At 45.2% G+C, this 16,991-nt stretch overlaps 1 protein-coding gene across 8 annotated transcripts in view; it reads right to left on the bottom strand.

The window, feature by feature from the left end:
• Positions 1-16,991, bottom strand: part of CACNA1E (calcium voltage-gated channel subunit alpha1 E) — a 301,767-nt gene that overhangs the window by 205,460 nt on the left and 79,316 nt on the right. For all 8 annotated transcript variants that reach the window (XM_067728834.1, XM_067728829.1, XM_067728833.1 and 5 more), the window contains 3 exons: positions 4,517-4,620; positions 3,033-3,185; positions 1,708-1,889 (listed from right to left, as the gene is read on the bottom strand). In XM_067728834.1, the coding sequence (XP_067584935.1) occupies positions 1,708-1,889; positions 3,033-3,185; positions 4,517-4,620 (439 nt within the window). The remainder of the gene's footprint in view (positions 1-1,707; positions 1,890-3,032; positions 3,186-4,516; positions 4,621-16,991) is intronic.

Here is a 16,991-nt window from a genome sequence, read left to right as displayed (position 1 = left end):
AATGACACCAGCCGCTGTGGGGACAGTGCTGTCATTTCCAGAGGTGCCTGGTTAATCTGAGTGACACGGCTTCGAGACAACCTTCACATCTCAAATGAGGAGCAACTGGACTCATCAACCTCGCCTCCCTGACCTCCTTCCTGCCACCCCACAACTGGTGAGAATCCCAGAGTGTCCTCAAGGGTTTTCTAGGTCACACATAACCCCCCTGGGCTTTCTGGGCATACGCTGGTCCTTGGGACTTCTTCACTGCCCTGTAGAGCTTTGGCATAACAGCCTGTGGCTGTTTTCTGCAAAGCTCTACCTGCCTGGGAGCTTGGGAATGGGTCCAGGTTAGTGATGGACATTTACTAGGTACCTACTTGTACGGGCTTTATGCAGACCCTGGCTCTTCCTCCATGACAATCTGGTTGAGTCTCTCCTGAGACAGCATTTCCTTTCCTTCCGGTATAGATTATGTCCAGAAGTCCTTCTAAGGGGGGCTTTTTGTAAGCCACCCCATGTTCCACCCATTATTTATACAGACGGAATCAGGTTAGAAGGAAAGGTAAAGGTAGACTGTGGGAGGGCAAGTAAGATGGGTGATTGCTCCAAACGGATCTGCCTTGGGGTGGGCTGGCTGTATGCATAGGAGGGTACGGACCTTTATGAGCACCTATTTACAAAGACAATTTGCCCAAATTGCTTTGCCCCCCTAGGCCTCCTATGTAGCACCCTCTCATTTTAGAACTTAGACTCTGCACCATGCCTTTCATAACTTGTTGAGATCAGACTCTGGGAGGTGGAAGACACTTGAGTGCTCACTCTAACATCCCGCACCCACAGTTAGATAGCCCTGTCTTGTACACCAACTCAGAACTTTCCCAACATGCCCGATCACATGAATCACCAGGGGCACGCGTAAAAAATGTAGCTCAGCTCACCGACTATTCAAAACCACATGAAATCAAAATCTCCAAGGGCCTGTGAATCAGAATTTTCAACAAGCATCCCTAGTGAGTCTTACAATTAAGCGTGTTACTTATGTGCATGTGATGCAATGGTTCTTGAGGGAAGCTACATATTAGAATCAGCTAGGAAGCTTTAAAAAGAAAATCAATGATAGGTCTCTACCCCTAGCTATTCCTACTTAACTCGTCTGGAGTAGAGCCCAGGCGATGTCAATTTTTAAAGCTCCCTCCCAGCTGCTTCTAGTGTGCGGCCAGGGGTGGGAACTACCGGAATACCTTCCCAGGCCAGTGGTAAGCTCTTTGAAGACAGCAACCAACAAATCTATACCTCTTGGTGCCCCTCACTGAATCCCACCACCATGTCGAACCAGTAGCAGAACAAAACGGCTGAGCTGATCTGACTAGCAGTTCACCCATCAAATATGGCATGTAATTTCCTAACTATATTAAGAAGCTGTGTACTTAGCAAGAGGCCAAAAAACAGAGGCAAATGAACTGCTCAGTATAGATTATGTCCAGAAGTCCTTCTAAAGGGGGCTTTTTGTAAGCTACCCCATGTTCCACCCATTATTTATACAGACAGAATCAGGTTAGAAGGAAAGGAAAAGGTAGCCCGTGGGAGGGCAACCATGGTTGAGTCTACACACACACACACGCACACACACACACACACACACGCACACACGCACACACACACACACACACACACACACACACACACACACACCTGCTCCGGCCCCTCGCCAGCTCTACTCACATTGTACAGCACGGTGGTCCACCCTTCCATGGTGATGCACTGGAAGACAGTCAGCACAGCAAAAAGGATGTTATCAAACTGGGTGATCCCATCATTGGGGCCGATCCAGTCCCGGCATTCATAACCAGCTGGGCAGCCCTGCACACCACATGGGTGAGGGGGGTCAAATCCTTCTAGAATACCTGCAGACACATTTGGAGGGTGGGGGATAAACCACACGATGCTTAGCATGAGCTGGAAATGATCCCAGGAGGCCACAAGCATGCAATTCTATTTCCCACAGAAAGGTTTGTCCTTCTTTGTCTCCAGCTCCTACCCTTCTCTGGCATCTCTGCACCTCACAGCTCACGTACCATGTGTTCAACCCAATGGTTCCCAACCTCCTGTGAAAATGAAGCCTCCTCCACATGCCCCCCCCACCCCCTCTTTCCTCAGGTCACATCTTCTACCTTCTCCTGAGTCCCACGGGAATTTACAGGACTGGGTCACCCAGAAAGGTCTGAGCTGAAGGCAGAATCTTACTGATTTTCTAACTTCAGACTCCAGGATAGACTCTTAGTTCTTTCTGGGTTCCTTGGGAACAATTATAAACTACAGTCCCTTCCGTGGATCTTAACTCCTTGTTTTTATGGCCTAAATTCCTCATCTTAAATAAGACAAAAATAAAAATCCAACGTGAAAGGTGTCCTTTGAAGATTCTTTTCATAAAAACATGGTACCTAATTGGGCTCCTTCAACCTCTCCCCTGCCCCCTTTCCTCCTAAAGCACTCGACTGAACTTGAAAAGAACAAAGAAGATACAGGGAGACAAGAATGCCAGATCTGTGTACGCTGCTCATCTCCCAAGCACCCCTGCCAAGTCATGCCCAGAACTCCCCCAGTTCTTCCACACTATGTGTGGGTCACAGCAGAGAGGGGGAAGGTCATGAGCTCGAGCATGGGTGGAAAATGTCCCCAAGCTCTGGAGGGGCCCCAGATCTGACTCCGGACTCCTGGTCTCTCTGGCTGTGGGCCAAAGAGGCCACATACAAAGGGTAATTCTTCAGGCAGAAGGTTTTTGACATGCATTCTGATGGCCTCCTACCAAGGGATGGGGCAGCTGAGACCTTCTATTGAAATAAACTATAAACCTAAGAGGTTACTCGCTTTGCGGTATCAATGCACAATGGGGATCTTTAGGCTGGTTGTGCCTCGTAAAGCTGCTGACTAGGAAGCCTCTGGTTCTAATTCTGGGGTTGGGACCAGCCTCCAAATGCCCTGAAATGACCCCGATGACCAGAGGAGAGAGGAGGGAAGCAGCAGACGTCAGCAAACAGTGCCCCTACCTGAATTGTTCATGAAGCAAGCTCGATGCAGCTTCCCACTGTAGAACTCCAAGCCGATGATCGCAAACATCAGGATGGCAAAGAAGAGCAGAAGGCCAATCTGCAGCAGAGGCACCATGGCCTTCATGATGGACTTCAACACAATCTGCAGGCCTGCAAGGAAAGCAAGAGAATGATAAACGGAGCCCTCGCTCGGCACCACCTCATACGACAGGCTGACTTCTTCCTGGGAGAAGAGGGGCAAGTCTGAGGGAAAAGAGCCATTGATCCTGAAATGATAAAGCAATTCACGAAGGGACAACCAGGATAAGTCAAGCCAAAGACGGCCATCACCCCCTCCCCTAGGGATCAATCCCTACCTCTTCCTCACCGTTCCCTGATCATTTACATACCTATCACCCTTCCCTTATTCGCTGCACCCATGCTGTCTTCTGGATTCCTCCTATAGATGAAACTTATTAGAATACGCTTCTTTCCTAAAGGGAATTAGGCCCAGCCCTGCTAGGCTATAAGTCTGTAAGAACAAGGAAAAAGTTCATCTTCCCCACGACTCAATCTCAGACCCAGCTCTCCCACCCACTGTTGGGGAAGCAGAATTAGGACAACCACTGTTCATGAAACACCATATCCTTTGACCCAGAAATTGTCCTTCTAGGATTCTAGCCTAAGAAAATAATCAGAGATTTGAATAATATTTAAGTAAAAAGATGTTTGTTGCAGCACTATTTCTAGTTAGAAAAAGAAAACTGCAAATAACCTAAATGAATAGCAACACAGAAATGACTACCCAAGTCAGGGACTGTATAAGACAGACTATAATACAGATTTAAAAATCATATTTCTGAAGAATTTTTTTTTTTTTTTTTTTTGGCGGTATGCAGGCCTCTCACTGTTGTGGCCTCTCCCATTGCGGAGCCCAGGCTCCAGACGCGCAGGCTCAGCGGCCATGGCTCACTGGCCCAGCTGCTCCGCGGCATGTGGGATCTTCCCGGACCGGGGCACGAACCCGTGTCCCCTGCATCAGCAGGCGGACTCTCAACCACTGCGCCACCAGGGAAGCCCTGAAGAATTTTTAACGTCAGGAAAATCAAATGCTTATGATGGGATCCAATACCAAAATTACAGCATGATCCCAATCACATTAAAATGCACAGGAAAAAATGAATGAAAAAATATGCTAAAACGTTAACAAAAGTTATATTTCTGAGTGATAGGATAATGGGTGCTCTTCATTTTCTATTATTTCCTTTACTTTCCCAATTTTTCACAAAGATCTTTCATTATCTTTTAAATATGAAAAAAGTCTGCTAAATTTTAAAATGGAAGGTGATGCCGGATTGCCGCAGGTCCTCTATTTATTACTGCAGGGGCTTCCTCTCAGGAGAAATTATTTCTTGTTTATCCCTAATTCTCTTCGACCCTGGATCTGGTTGAGGACACATCAGTAAAGCTATCAGCAGAGGAGAAAGAAGAAAGGTGCTCACTAGGTATCCCCGACACGAGCTTCAGGGGCCTTAGGACACGCACAGCCCGGAGCGTCCTCAGGTCCACATGTGTGTTGAAGTGGGTTCCCGCAGTGGCCAGGATGCTGCAGATGGAGACACAGAAGGTCAAGGTTACCACAGTCTGCCTTTCTCCCGCTGTTCCACGGGGGAAGCTGGGTTAAAGAAGGATCATCGGCCTGGAAAGCACACAGAGCTGATGCCAGCTGCGTGTGGGCGCACCTGAGCTTGGGTGAATCACCAGTGATTCCGAATGGAATTAAATTTAGCCGCATGGATTTCACTTCGAAAAGGAGGAAAACTGATCATCGCAATGGAATCCTAGCTCCAAATCATTAGTAAAACACAAGGTCCCCAGCATCTGTCTCATCCCTGCCCCGAAACCGTGTCCCCTACCCTCCTCTCTGCCCCTTGCCAATTTCCTTCCCCTCTTTCCAACCTACCAAGGGCCTCACATATTTTATCTTAAAATTTTCTTCGATTCCCCTGTCTCCTATTGCCTTCAGGAAATTTCTCTGGATTAACTGCAGTAAAGGAGTAACTCACTCTTCTTTACCTTGACGCTTAGAATTTTTACCAAACAAAATCAATCACTCTGATGCTTATACTTAGGGAATAACGTCACTGGTCCCCATGCAGTATTTTTATAATCGCCCCCAAATCACTGTGTGACCTGGATTTGGTTTCTTTGTTTCCACTCTTCTACTTCCACAGCCATATCCAGGAACACACACACACACACAACAAAAATCCATAACAATCCTATTAGATGGTGTACACCAAGTACCTTGTCTTGAGGAGACAATTTATTTCATATAATCCCATGACACTGCAAGTACTTTGGAGAGACAAAGACACTTAAGTATTTATGACAGGTACAGCAGAAGACTAACAGTCAGAAGAACTGGGTTTCAGTCCTGACTCATGTACTTGTGAACTGGGTGCCTTGAGGCCAGTCAACCTCTATGAGCCACGCTACCCTTATCTGCAAACTGGGGGAGTACCATGGCCTAGTTACAAAAACAAAACGACATGGAATTGAATGTTATGAGTGTTCTGTAAACTATAACGTGCAAAACAGACATTATATCTAACACAAATGTTAATAATATTGCCTTTACAACTCTGTCTAATTTTAGTCTTCTTTCTGTAGGGTACTGCTTTTTCTTCCTTACAACTTCCGGGACAATTTCAGCTATGTGGAACTATTGGGGAATGACTCATTCAGAAAACTGAGTTTTCTATATGGTCAAAGGGTGGCAAGAATGATTTATTTCATTTAATTATTTTAAGGGGCTTTGGAGGACTGGGGAGAGGCTGGTTCAGCTGAGGGTAAAAAGGGCCTGGACACATCCCGTGGCTGGCCACGCGAGGCCCCTGCACCATAGTTTTGCTTCTCTCTTTGACGTTAGCTTTACTTTTCTTCTCTTTCCCATGTCATCAACCCTGTTTCTCTGACATTTGACATTCAAGATACCTTGAAGTCTCTTCAATACGTGAACGAAACGTTTATGCTCTATTATCTCTAGAAAGTAGATACAGGATCAACAGAGACAAATTACGCAGACCCAGATTATAATCACGAGCAGTAACTTTGATACAAGCAGTGCTGGCCAACAGCCAAGTGGGCTGCTTTATGTGGTAGTGACTTCCCGACATTCGAAGTATTCAAGGACAGACAGAAGAACTCTCTTTTACGAAGGTAAGAGGGTTCCAACATTGGGTTGAAGGTTATTTAAATGACCAATAGAGATTTCTTTCAACTTTAAGATTCTATAATTCTATATGGATCCAATCTCAAAATCAGAACCAGAAAGAAAGTTTAGTCTCATAACGCATCTCAGGAGCTAGGTTTTCTCTGTCTCTCCCAACCCAAACTTCCATCCTCTCATCTTAAAAGGAGGGAATTCAGGAGACACTGCTTTTGACTCTATCTTCCAAGGCCGAAGAGTAACATTAGGGAGGGGAGTGATGTAATTTCTAGTAAGTAGGAAAAAACTGAAGAGAAGACAGAACAAGGAGAAACATGGAAAATAGGAGTGAAAAACAGGACAGAAATAGAAAAAAAAGCAAAAGAAAAGAGAGAGAGAGAAAGAGAAGCTTCAAGGATAGGTATAGTGATAGAGAAGCAGAACCCCAGGAAAATGGTGCCATTGCTCCCCCGATTCCGCTAACAAGGGAAGGAGACTGTACTCAGTCTTCGGAGGGGCACGCATGGAGGCTGCTTTCCCTCTGGTTCGCTGTCTTACAAACGCAGTGGATAGAATCTGCCCCGTTCAGAAACCAGAGTTCTGTTTCCTAGGATACCCAGATACATGTGAGATGCTCTTTCATATCATAAGAAGGGCTATTGAAAATGAAAATCTCCCCAGCCCAGAGATGAACAAGGTACATTTTAGAACACGGAGGTAGGAGGCCAAGGACGACATTAAAGGGCAAGAAGGTGCAGGTGTAGAGAGAAAAACAAAGCAGCAGCAGAGGGAAAGGACAATGAGAGGATGGGCAGTGAGCAAAGGAAATGTGGAGATGAAAGCAATAAGGGAAATAAGAAGAAGTGAAAGCTGGTGGAGAAGCAAATGTCAGAGAAACAGGGATGATGACATGGGAAAGAGAAGAAAAGTAAAGTTAACGTAAGAGAAGCAAAAATATGGTGCAGGGGCCTCGTGTGGCCAGCCATGAGATGTGTCCAGGCCGTTTGTACCCTCAGCTGAACCAACCTCTCCCCAGTCCTCCAAAGCTCCAACACACTTCAGGCAGGGCTGTGCGCCTGTGGCCCTGTGCTCCCCTGGCCCTCAGAATTTTCTTCTCTTTCATCCAGTGCAGGAGGGCTGTCAACTGAATCTCTGGCTGCTGCACATTGGCCACTGGCTACCTGCTAGTATTCAAATCGTCTTTGAGGGCAGGAATCACAATGTGGTTCCCCCATCCACCTGTCAGAAACAGGAGCAATGGGATCCTTAGAGGAAAAGATCGTTAAGGAAAAGGGCCCTATTCTGAGCTCCCAGAAAATTCTGTGCCCACCGCCATCACTGCCCTTAGCACATCCCAAAGGAAGTCTCTGTGTTCTCATCTGTCTACCCTCTGAGATTCAGAGCTTCTCACCTGGAGACACCGTCTTCCTCATCTCGACAGGCCCCACACCTAGCCCAGGGTCTGGCAAGTAAAAGGTGCTCAATAAATGCTCGAAACTGCACTGATGAAAGTAATAAACGTGTTGAGGCAGAGACCAGATGGACAGACATACTGCAGAAACCCTAGAGCTTATCAATGAAAAGATTCAGATAGCACAGCTGATTTGCTACCCAAACACGCGCCTGTGTGAGCATACAGGAGTGCACAGGAAATCTGGCCTCGAGCACTGTAGGGCCTAATGAGGATCTTCTGATGTACTGCTAAGACTCCTGCTCTCAAACAGATCCCACAGGACAGGATCTGCCCAGCCCTCAGTGGGAGAGTTAGAGAGGGAGGGAGGAAGGAGGAAGACTCAAAATTCAAAGACTTGCCTCCTAGCAAAACCCAAGTACTGAAGAGTACCCAGCTCAGCACAGCTCCAAGCCTTGTCCGGAGCAGGCCTGCGCGAGAGGCTCTGGGAAAGCGAACCAGAGGAAAAGACCCTGGCGCTCAGTCTAGTGGAAGGAGACAGACACGGAAATGAAATGATTATAATTCACCGTGAAGAGTGTCAGAACAGAGGTGTTTACAAAGTGCTGTGAGAATGGGAAATACTGCAGTGGACAAATACAGGGCTTACTATCTGCTAGCATTTTCCAGTGTGTTATCTCATTAAGTCCCCAAAATATCCTGATATCACTATCGACTGCACTTCATAGGGGACGCAACTGAAGCTCAGAACAAAATTAAATTTCTAATAAATGGCAAGAACAGGCATTAAAGTAGTTTTCCTGTGAGATCAAAACCCATCGTTTCCCTCTCTGCCATGACGCCGGGCAGCGTCTTCTCGGTCCCAGGCAGCTCCACTGTTCCTTAGTCCAGCGAGTTGCTAAAAATACCAAGGTTGCAGAGTATGGTCGCCAAACGAGCCAGGGAACTTGGCTTCCTTCGTTCCAAGGCCACAGACTGCTAACGCCTACAGACTTGACAGCAATCGCTCTCAGAACCAGCAGGGTATGAGGCTCCTCGCACCCCAGGTGGTGACCGCCACAGTACCTACACATACACACAGGAAGGGACACGTGCACCACAAGGTCAGAGCGAGGCCACTGCGGAGGAGTTCAGTTCTGAGTTAATAAAAGCTAAGCTCTCCGCCGTCCCAAGAGGCATACGCATGTGCTCTTCAGGAGTGAAGGCTGTGTTCTCCATTCCTTTTGTCACCATGAGCACAGAGCCTGGTGGAGAGCTCTGGACACAGAGGGGGGTCTTAATTACTACTTTATCCCCCCAAGCAGAAGACAATCGGACAGCAAACAAACTTCTGACCAGCACCAGCACAGAGACTGTGTTCTGTAGGCTGTGAATGTTCAAAAAGTGTTTCCTGATGGATGTCAGGGCTCAGCCCTGCCTCTATCGTTTTTGCTTGTAGGTGTCAGCAGGTAAGAAGAGAATGGAGGCCGATATGATTCTGAGGGTGTGGCCTGACCATCACACAGTGGCACGGCACAGCAGACGATGGGAGTGATGCTCTGGGCAATTATAACCAAAGGTCTCTTCCCAAGTCGTCACTCAAAGAATTCTTCAACACTGTATTCCTTTTGACCTTGGGGTTCTGCCATAACCTCCTTGTCGATCCAGATCTAACAGTCTCTTTGCACACATGTATTTCACTATACACTCCCATGGCTGAAGGTGCCCGGAAGCATTGTACAGATATTACACTAAAAATGATTCGTTGCTTATCTGAAATTCAAACTTAACTAGGCATCTCGTATTCTAATTAGCTAAATCTGGCAACTCTACTTCAGTGGTGACCAGTAATGACCAAGTAAAGAGCCTCCCTCTCAGTGGTTGCCCCAGCCCTAAATGAACATTCAAGTTGTCTTCTGAGAAGAGACACAAGCCCAGGACTGTTAGCATCAGGCCTAGAATTCCCTCCTGAGCTCCAGAAATCACCTGTTTTGTCTCTGACCATATAAATCCCCAGGGAGAACCTCATTAGCATTTGAAAGCCAAGTTGTCCATATCTGTGCAAAAAGACTGATTAACAGTAGCAAAAGGTGTTAGGTATTTATCCAGCCCATGTTATGAGGAGACCCAGAGGAGGCAGGAAGGCACCTAATTCAAGTTGGATTCCAACCCAGAGTTGAGTCAGGATATCATTTCCTTGGGTAGTCAACAGAAATGAGTTGCTGTGTTCACTTAAAACTGTTCCCTGGGAGGTTGACTCCTTCATCTCTTTTACTATTTTATCTCCAATGAGGCACCAAAGTCCATCATCTCTTTCCTCTACTGCATCTCTTAGATTTACCTGTTACTCTCCGGCCTCGCTCTTGCCTGGACTGCCCTTCTTATGCCATCTCTCTCCTGCCTCAATAATATGATCCAGACTTCAGGGCCTGTCCTTGAAAACAGGTCCACAATCAAGAGAGACTTGAACTAGGATTCTGAGAAAGTAGTTGAGCCCATGCTCTCCAGTCATACTGGCTGGTTTTAATACCAGTTCCATCACTCACACAAGCTGTCTGGCCTTATGCAATTGTCTCTCTGAGCTATAGTTTTCTTATCTGTAAAATGGGGACAGTGCTTCTCTAAGAGGGTTAATGTTGTTTAAAAGAGGTTGCTTGGACAGTTCTTCACACAGGGCTGATTTACCACGGTAGGGTTCCTGGTTGAAAACGACAGAAACTAATTTTAGCCTTCTTAAGCAAACAAACCCAAAAAAAAAGTATATTGAGAAGATATCAGGATCTCACAGAACTGAAGGTATATTGGAAGACCAGGCTGGGAAAACAGAAAAGCAGGAATCTTCGTGTAGTTGGCTGAATAATGCTCCCTGAAGATACCCAGGTCCTAATCCCTGGAACCTGTGAATGTTACCAAATATGGAAAAAAGAGGTTTTGCAGATGTGATTAAGGACTTTGAGATGGGGAAATTATTCTGGATTATCTAAGTAGGCCCTGAAAGCAATCACAAGTGCCCTTATGGGAGGGAGGCACAGGAAGACTTGACTAGAAAGAAGGCAATATGGTGAGTGAAGTAAGATGCTATGCTGCTGGCTTTGATAGATGGAAGAAGGGCCCACCAGTCAAAGAGCACCGGACATACAGCTCTAGAAGCTCAGAAAGACAAAGGAATGAATTCTCTCCTAAAGCCTCTGGTGGGAGCACAGCCCTACTGACACCTTGATTTTGGCCCAGGAAAATGGATTTTGGATTTCTGACCTCTGGAACTGTAAGAAAATTAATTTTCTTTAAGCCACCAAGTTTGCAGTAATTTGTTACAGCAGCAACAGGAAACTAATACACTTGGCAAAGGTCAGAGAATCCAGGACATCTGATTCTTAGGCCACTGTGGACATTCTTAGGAATATATCTGCCAATGAAAACTCACGTCAGAATGTCACTAGCTTAAAAGTCATGTGGAAAAAAGCCATGTGGCTGAGCTTAAGTCACATGTCCCCTTATACCACACATCTGCCTGCACTGGGACAGTCCTCCACCACTTCCAAGGAGAGCAAGACCCCTAGCAAGAGCACAAACAATAAAAGATGCTCCCAAAAGGGAGGTCAGGGACCACGGAGGAAGCTGGATGTAGGATAACTAAAAAAAACAACAATGTCTATTAAGTAATAAATAGGTGTTGTGGAGGAAAGAGAGAAAGAATGTATTTGTTTTCTTATCTATAAAATGAGGTGGTCAGATAGAGAGCCCTCTCGGACCCCTTCACGCTCTCAAACTCTGTGAGTCAAAGCCTACCCACATGGTGCTACACCTACAGCTCCCACCAATCTCCCCTTCCTCTGGCCATCCAGAGGGCTGCACAACATCTAACACTTGACTGCATACTGTTCTTGCATCTTAGAACGAAAGTCTGATCATGAATGATAATTAGCTGGACCCTCATAACTCAGTTCAAAGCCGGCTCCTTGAGAGCACATTTCCATCTACCACGGCCCCTTCCCTAACAATATGCCACAGTGGTGCCCAAGAAATACCCTTGACTCAGGGATAAATGAGTGTTAATACGTCCCCCCATTGAGATGGATTGGCTGGACTTGTCCATGGAGCTGTGAGTGAGCCCACAGGCACCTGTACGTGTAACTGGACATCCATTTAAACCACATGTGCACACAATGATGATCTATCAAAAATCTACTGAATTACACCTTATGTTTGGCTCTCCGTTTCTTTTTAATGAACTACTGAAAGTGTGATTTGATCTGGGAAGCAATTTCTAAACACTTTACTTCATCTACTCAAAACCAGAAATGTCAGTATATATTAAATTGTTTACACGGAGACAAGTCTTCCCTCTCCAACGTTCAACTTGACCAAAATATACTTGAGGGAAGACAGTGAGGCTGGGAAAGAGACAACAGGGGTCAGGCCCAGCCCAGTCCCCAGCCTCTGGAAGCTGCCTCCTTTTCCTCCCCAGCCCTTATGCTGGGGCCCCTTGACCCCATTCAGGCTTAGCTCCATCCCAGAGCCCAGAATCCATCTACAACCTACTGATACGTATTGAGTGTATGCCCTGCAGGAGATGCTGGCATTACCATGGAGAACAAGATGGAGATGGTGGTTGTCCTCATGAAACTTAATGAAGAAGACAGGCACTAAATAGATCACAATTATAGGAAGTGGAAGGTCAGGAAAGAAAGGCATATGAGGGAAGTGGAAATAGCACATGAGCTCAAAGGTAAGGTATGAGTGGCCAGAGGAAGCAATGTGGGGAGAACATCCCAGATGCAGGAAAAGGCACGTGCAGAAGGCCCAGAGGCAGAAAGGAGATTGGCATACTTGAAAAATTCAAACAAGGGCTTTTGTGGCTGGAACCTAGTGGTCCAGGGAAGGATGGAGAGTGGAGAGGCTGCAGAGACGAGAAATAATCTTCCCAGATAATAGAGATATCCTCTGGTCATGCCAACTGAAGAGGCTGGGCCCCTCTCCAGCCCAGAGGGTGCACCTAGATTAGTCTAAGCAAATTGTCTAAGCAAATTAGTCTAAGCAAAAGTCTAAGTCCATTGTCACGAGTAGTGACTGGTTAAGGAATGGGCAGGGGATGGAACTCAGGCCTTTGGTGTTAGGGAAAACATGCTCTGGGGCTTCAACTGACCCACGTTCTTAGAACAAAAAAGCATAAACAGCAATGATTTTCAAAGCTTTTCTGACCACAGCCTATAGTAGAAAACATTTTACATCATAAGCCAGGGGGCATGTACATATATAATTGTATAATGCTTCATAAAATAATACCTACTCTTTCTATGTGTAATACATTCATATTTTCTCCTCAATTCTTCCTTTCTACCTTTTGTTTAATGCTGGTTGCAACCAACTATATTGCTTTCATGACCCTCTAATGGGGTTTGGCCCACAGTTTGAAAAACCCAGATGTAGAAACCAGCCAATACGTACGCTCATTCTCTCTAAGAAGAGGATGAGATGGACCAACATGAATTGCTGCTTTAATAGTACCATTCTTGGTGTTTTACCAGAACAATGAAACAGTCTGCCTTGAAAGGCTTAGTGATTTTCTAAGAACTGCAGACACAGCATTGTAGGAGGGACCCTGTTCCCTCCTATGGTATCTGAAGTAGCATTAGCATCTTGCTGTGCCGGGGAATGGGCAATGTTAAAGAGATCACATACCCACACGCTAACTTCAAAATCATCCTGAGGCAGCCACTTGTTTCTGTTTTGTTTTGGTTTGGTTTGGTTTGGGGGGGGGGGTTGGTTGTTTTTGTTTGTTTGTTTTGGTATTTGGCTTGGGTCAGAAGAGTGGAGTATGGACTTTCTTATAAGTCCACAGATAGTAAATCATACCCAGAAGCCCTAACATTTCTTAGGAAGATGGGAGGAGGGCAGGGTCAATTTGCCCCTTTCTAATAGAGAAGATCTATTTCCAGGAGGGAACGAGTAGCTCTGTATTTAATAAAGATAAGGCAACACTTTCTGGATTTTAAAATGGGGTTTCTAATTAAGTTTCATAAGAATCTTAGTGGATATGAAGGAGTCCCAAAATATGCCTTTTGATCTTAGCCTAAAAATCCTCTCTTTCCTTTCCCACCAAAAAAAGTTCAATGCAAGTTGATACAGCCACTATGGAGAACAGTATGGAGGTTCCTTAAAAAACTAAAAATAGAATGACTATACGACCCAGCAATCCCACTACTGGGCATATACCCTGAGAAAACCATAATTCAAAAAGAGTCATGTACCAAAATGTTCATTGCAGCTCTATTTACAATAGCCAGGACATGGAAGCAACCTAAGTGTCCATCGACAGATGAATGGATAAAGAAGATGTGGCACATATATACAATGGAATATTACTCCGCCATAAAAAGAAACGAAATTGAGTTATTTGTAGTGAGGTGGATGGACCTAGAGTCTGTCATACAGAGTGAAGTAAGTCAGAAAGAGAAAAACAAATACTGTATGCTAACACATATGTATGGAATTTAAGAAAAAAAAAAAGGTCATGAAGAACCTAGGGGTAAGATGGGAATAAAGACACTACTAGAGAATGGACTTGAGGATATGGGGAGGGGGAAGGGTAAGCTGTGACAAAGTGAGAGAGGCATGGACATATATACACTACCAAACGTAAAATAGATAGCTAGTGGGAAGCAGCTGCATAGCACAGGGAGATCAGCTCGGTGCTTTGTGACTACCTAGAGGGGTGGGATAGGGAGGGTGGGAGGTGGGGAGATGCAAGAGGGAAGAGATATGGGAACATATGTACATGTATAACTGATTCACTTTGTTATAAAGCAGAAACTAACATACCATTGTAAAGCAATTATACTCCAATAAAGATGTTAAAAGAAATAAAATTAAAATAAAATGGGTAAAGACAATTTAATAATGAACTTGGATAATATACATGAAAGAAAAAAAAAAGTTCAACAATCAAACCATGTCACACCAAGGAGAGGAAGTTGTATTGACATTTGAGACCATATGTTTAGGAAGTTGTGCTGTGCATTGTGGGATGTTGAGCAGCATCCCTGGTCTCTACCCACTAGATGCCTATAGCGTTCCCTCCTCCATTACCCCCTCCCCAGGTTATGACAACTAAGGATGTCTCTAGACATCATCAAATGTCCTCTGAGGGCACCCCTGGTTGAGAACCGCTGCCATAAGGGAACCTCTCAGACAGTGATTCCCTCAAGCTGAGCTACAGTCTGACCAAAGGCAATGTGCTTCACAACTAGTCCCCAACCATGCTGGGAGAAGTACTCATAGCCTCTCTCAGGCAGAAATGAAGAGGTTGCCAGGATGACCCCCAGCTACAAGTCATAATTTTCAGGGACCTCCAGCATTGATGAAAATTCCCTTCTGCTTTCTTCTTTAAACATCCCCTAGGGAATGCATAAAACTGAACCCCACAGTGTCTCCAAAGGAAGACTTAATCCAAAAGAAAAGTTTCCCCAAATGATGCAAGGTAAAGAACAAGGAAACGTAAAGGGGGGTTTTAGCTCCTTAACCTCAGTGTAGTGGAAACAAAGGTCAAGTTCCTACCAGTGGTCCCTGGTTTCTTTCTTTCTTCCCTTTCTTCCCTTCCTTCCTTCCTCCCTCCCTCCCTCCTTTTTTTCTTTCTTTCCTTCCTTCCTTCTCTCTTTCCTTCCTTCCTTCTTTCTTTCCTCCCTCCCTTTCTTTCCTCCCTCCCTTCCTTTCCTTCTTTCTTTCTTCCATCCATCCTTCCTTCTTTCTTTCTTTCCTTCCTTCTTTCTTTCTCTTTCCTTCCTTTCTTTTTTCCTTCCTCCCTTTCTTCTTTCTTTCTTTTTCTTTCTTTCTCTTTCCTTCCTTCCTTCTTTCTTTCCTTCCTTCTTTCTTCCATCCTTCCTGCCTTCCTTTCCTTTTTTTTTGTTTTTTTGTTTAGAAAGTCCCTGATGATTCACTCAGACACAGCAAAGAGAAATGCCAAGGCAATGGGTAGAAACTCTGTCATTCAGGACCAGGTGATGACTATGAGGATAAGAGAAAATTGCCTCAATGTTGTTTCACAGCTTACATAACCCTGTTCCATAGCGATACCATTATCCCCCGTTTTATAAGTATGAGAATTAAGGCTCACAAAGAGAAATTGGCTAGCCCAAGGTCACTGAGATAGTAAATGGTCAAACTGAGACTCAAACCCAGAAATTTAGATTCCAAATTTGGAGTGATTTCAGTAGCTACAAAAGATAATGGCTAATAGCTACAAATATATCCCAAAGGCACATATAGTTGAAAAATGCCTTCTCTTGGACAACCAAAGAGCTGCCTCTCTGCAGAGCCTTATGGTGTCCTGTGATTGCAGCATCATATGCACGTTACCAAAACTGTGCCTCAGAGAGTTGGCAAAGAAGAACTGCTGGAGAGGGAAATCCCACATTATAAGAACTCGCTAACGTAAATACATGTTCTTTGAGTTGTTTTGCTAGTAGTGGTGAGGGATTTCTGTTGATCTACCACCCACACACTTTCTCTCACCAGGTCTCCTGCAGGACCAGGAACAAGCTTCTGTGAGACGGCTAGCCAGGGAGAGAGCCCAGCTGAGGAACAGAACACAGCTAATTATCCATGTGGGGGCCAAGGCCCTAATGTTAGCCTCGGCAGAAGAATGCACTAGCAAACTCCAATACCAGATTACAGACACCAGCTTTACAGTCCAGCACGGCCCCTACTGAGTGGCCGCCTATGGTTTGTACTGCCTTTCTTCCCAAAACACCACTCTATCCCTACAGTTCTTTTCAGAAATGACAACGTTCTTATGTGACATGGCTGGCCAGTTTACAGGTTCAGAGACAGGGAGTGCCCTGGGATGTTTGGACTTAGGACCAGAGTTTGGTTGAACTGTTCTGAAGCAGCTATAAAATAAAATATAAGCCATAAAATAAAAGGCTGTCACTGCCCATGCTTCCTCTCACAGAACAAAGCTGGCTGCAGTGAAAGAGAAAAATAAAGCGGATCCCACAGAGGTAAGAAGAATGAAGGAAGGAATTCTGCTGGAGATGGCATCCTGATCCTACAGTTCCTGAGGCCCTACTCTTCCTAACATTTCTGCAACTTGGTGGTCCTGGGAAACCGGGACCCTGAAAAGCCCCTCTTTGCTTAAACTAGTCCAAGTTTAATTTCTGTCACTCACAATGACCTACTCACCTATTCTGTCCAGATAATACCATCTGGATAAGAAACCGAAGTGAAGAACTTGAAATAACTGGCATGGTCAGACAAGAGCTAAGTAAGATTCATGAAAAACAAGGAAAAACTCAGAAACATAACTCTGGCATGGTACCAATATATCAATTAGAGGATGTACAAGCTTTTTTCTTGATGTCACCTTAGCAAGTGGCTT

Source organism: Pseudorca crassidens, chromosome 2, assembly GCF_039906515.1.
Source record: "Pseudorca crassidens isolate mPseCra1 chromosome 2, mPseCra1.hap1, whole genome shotgun sequence".
Lineage (NCBI taxonomy): Eukaryota > Metazoa > Chordata > Mammalia > Artiodactyla > Delphinidae > Pseudorca > Pseudorca crassidens.
Note: the sequence above shows the minus strand (reverse complement) of the source record. Positions and strands in the feature narration are given on the sequence as shown.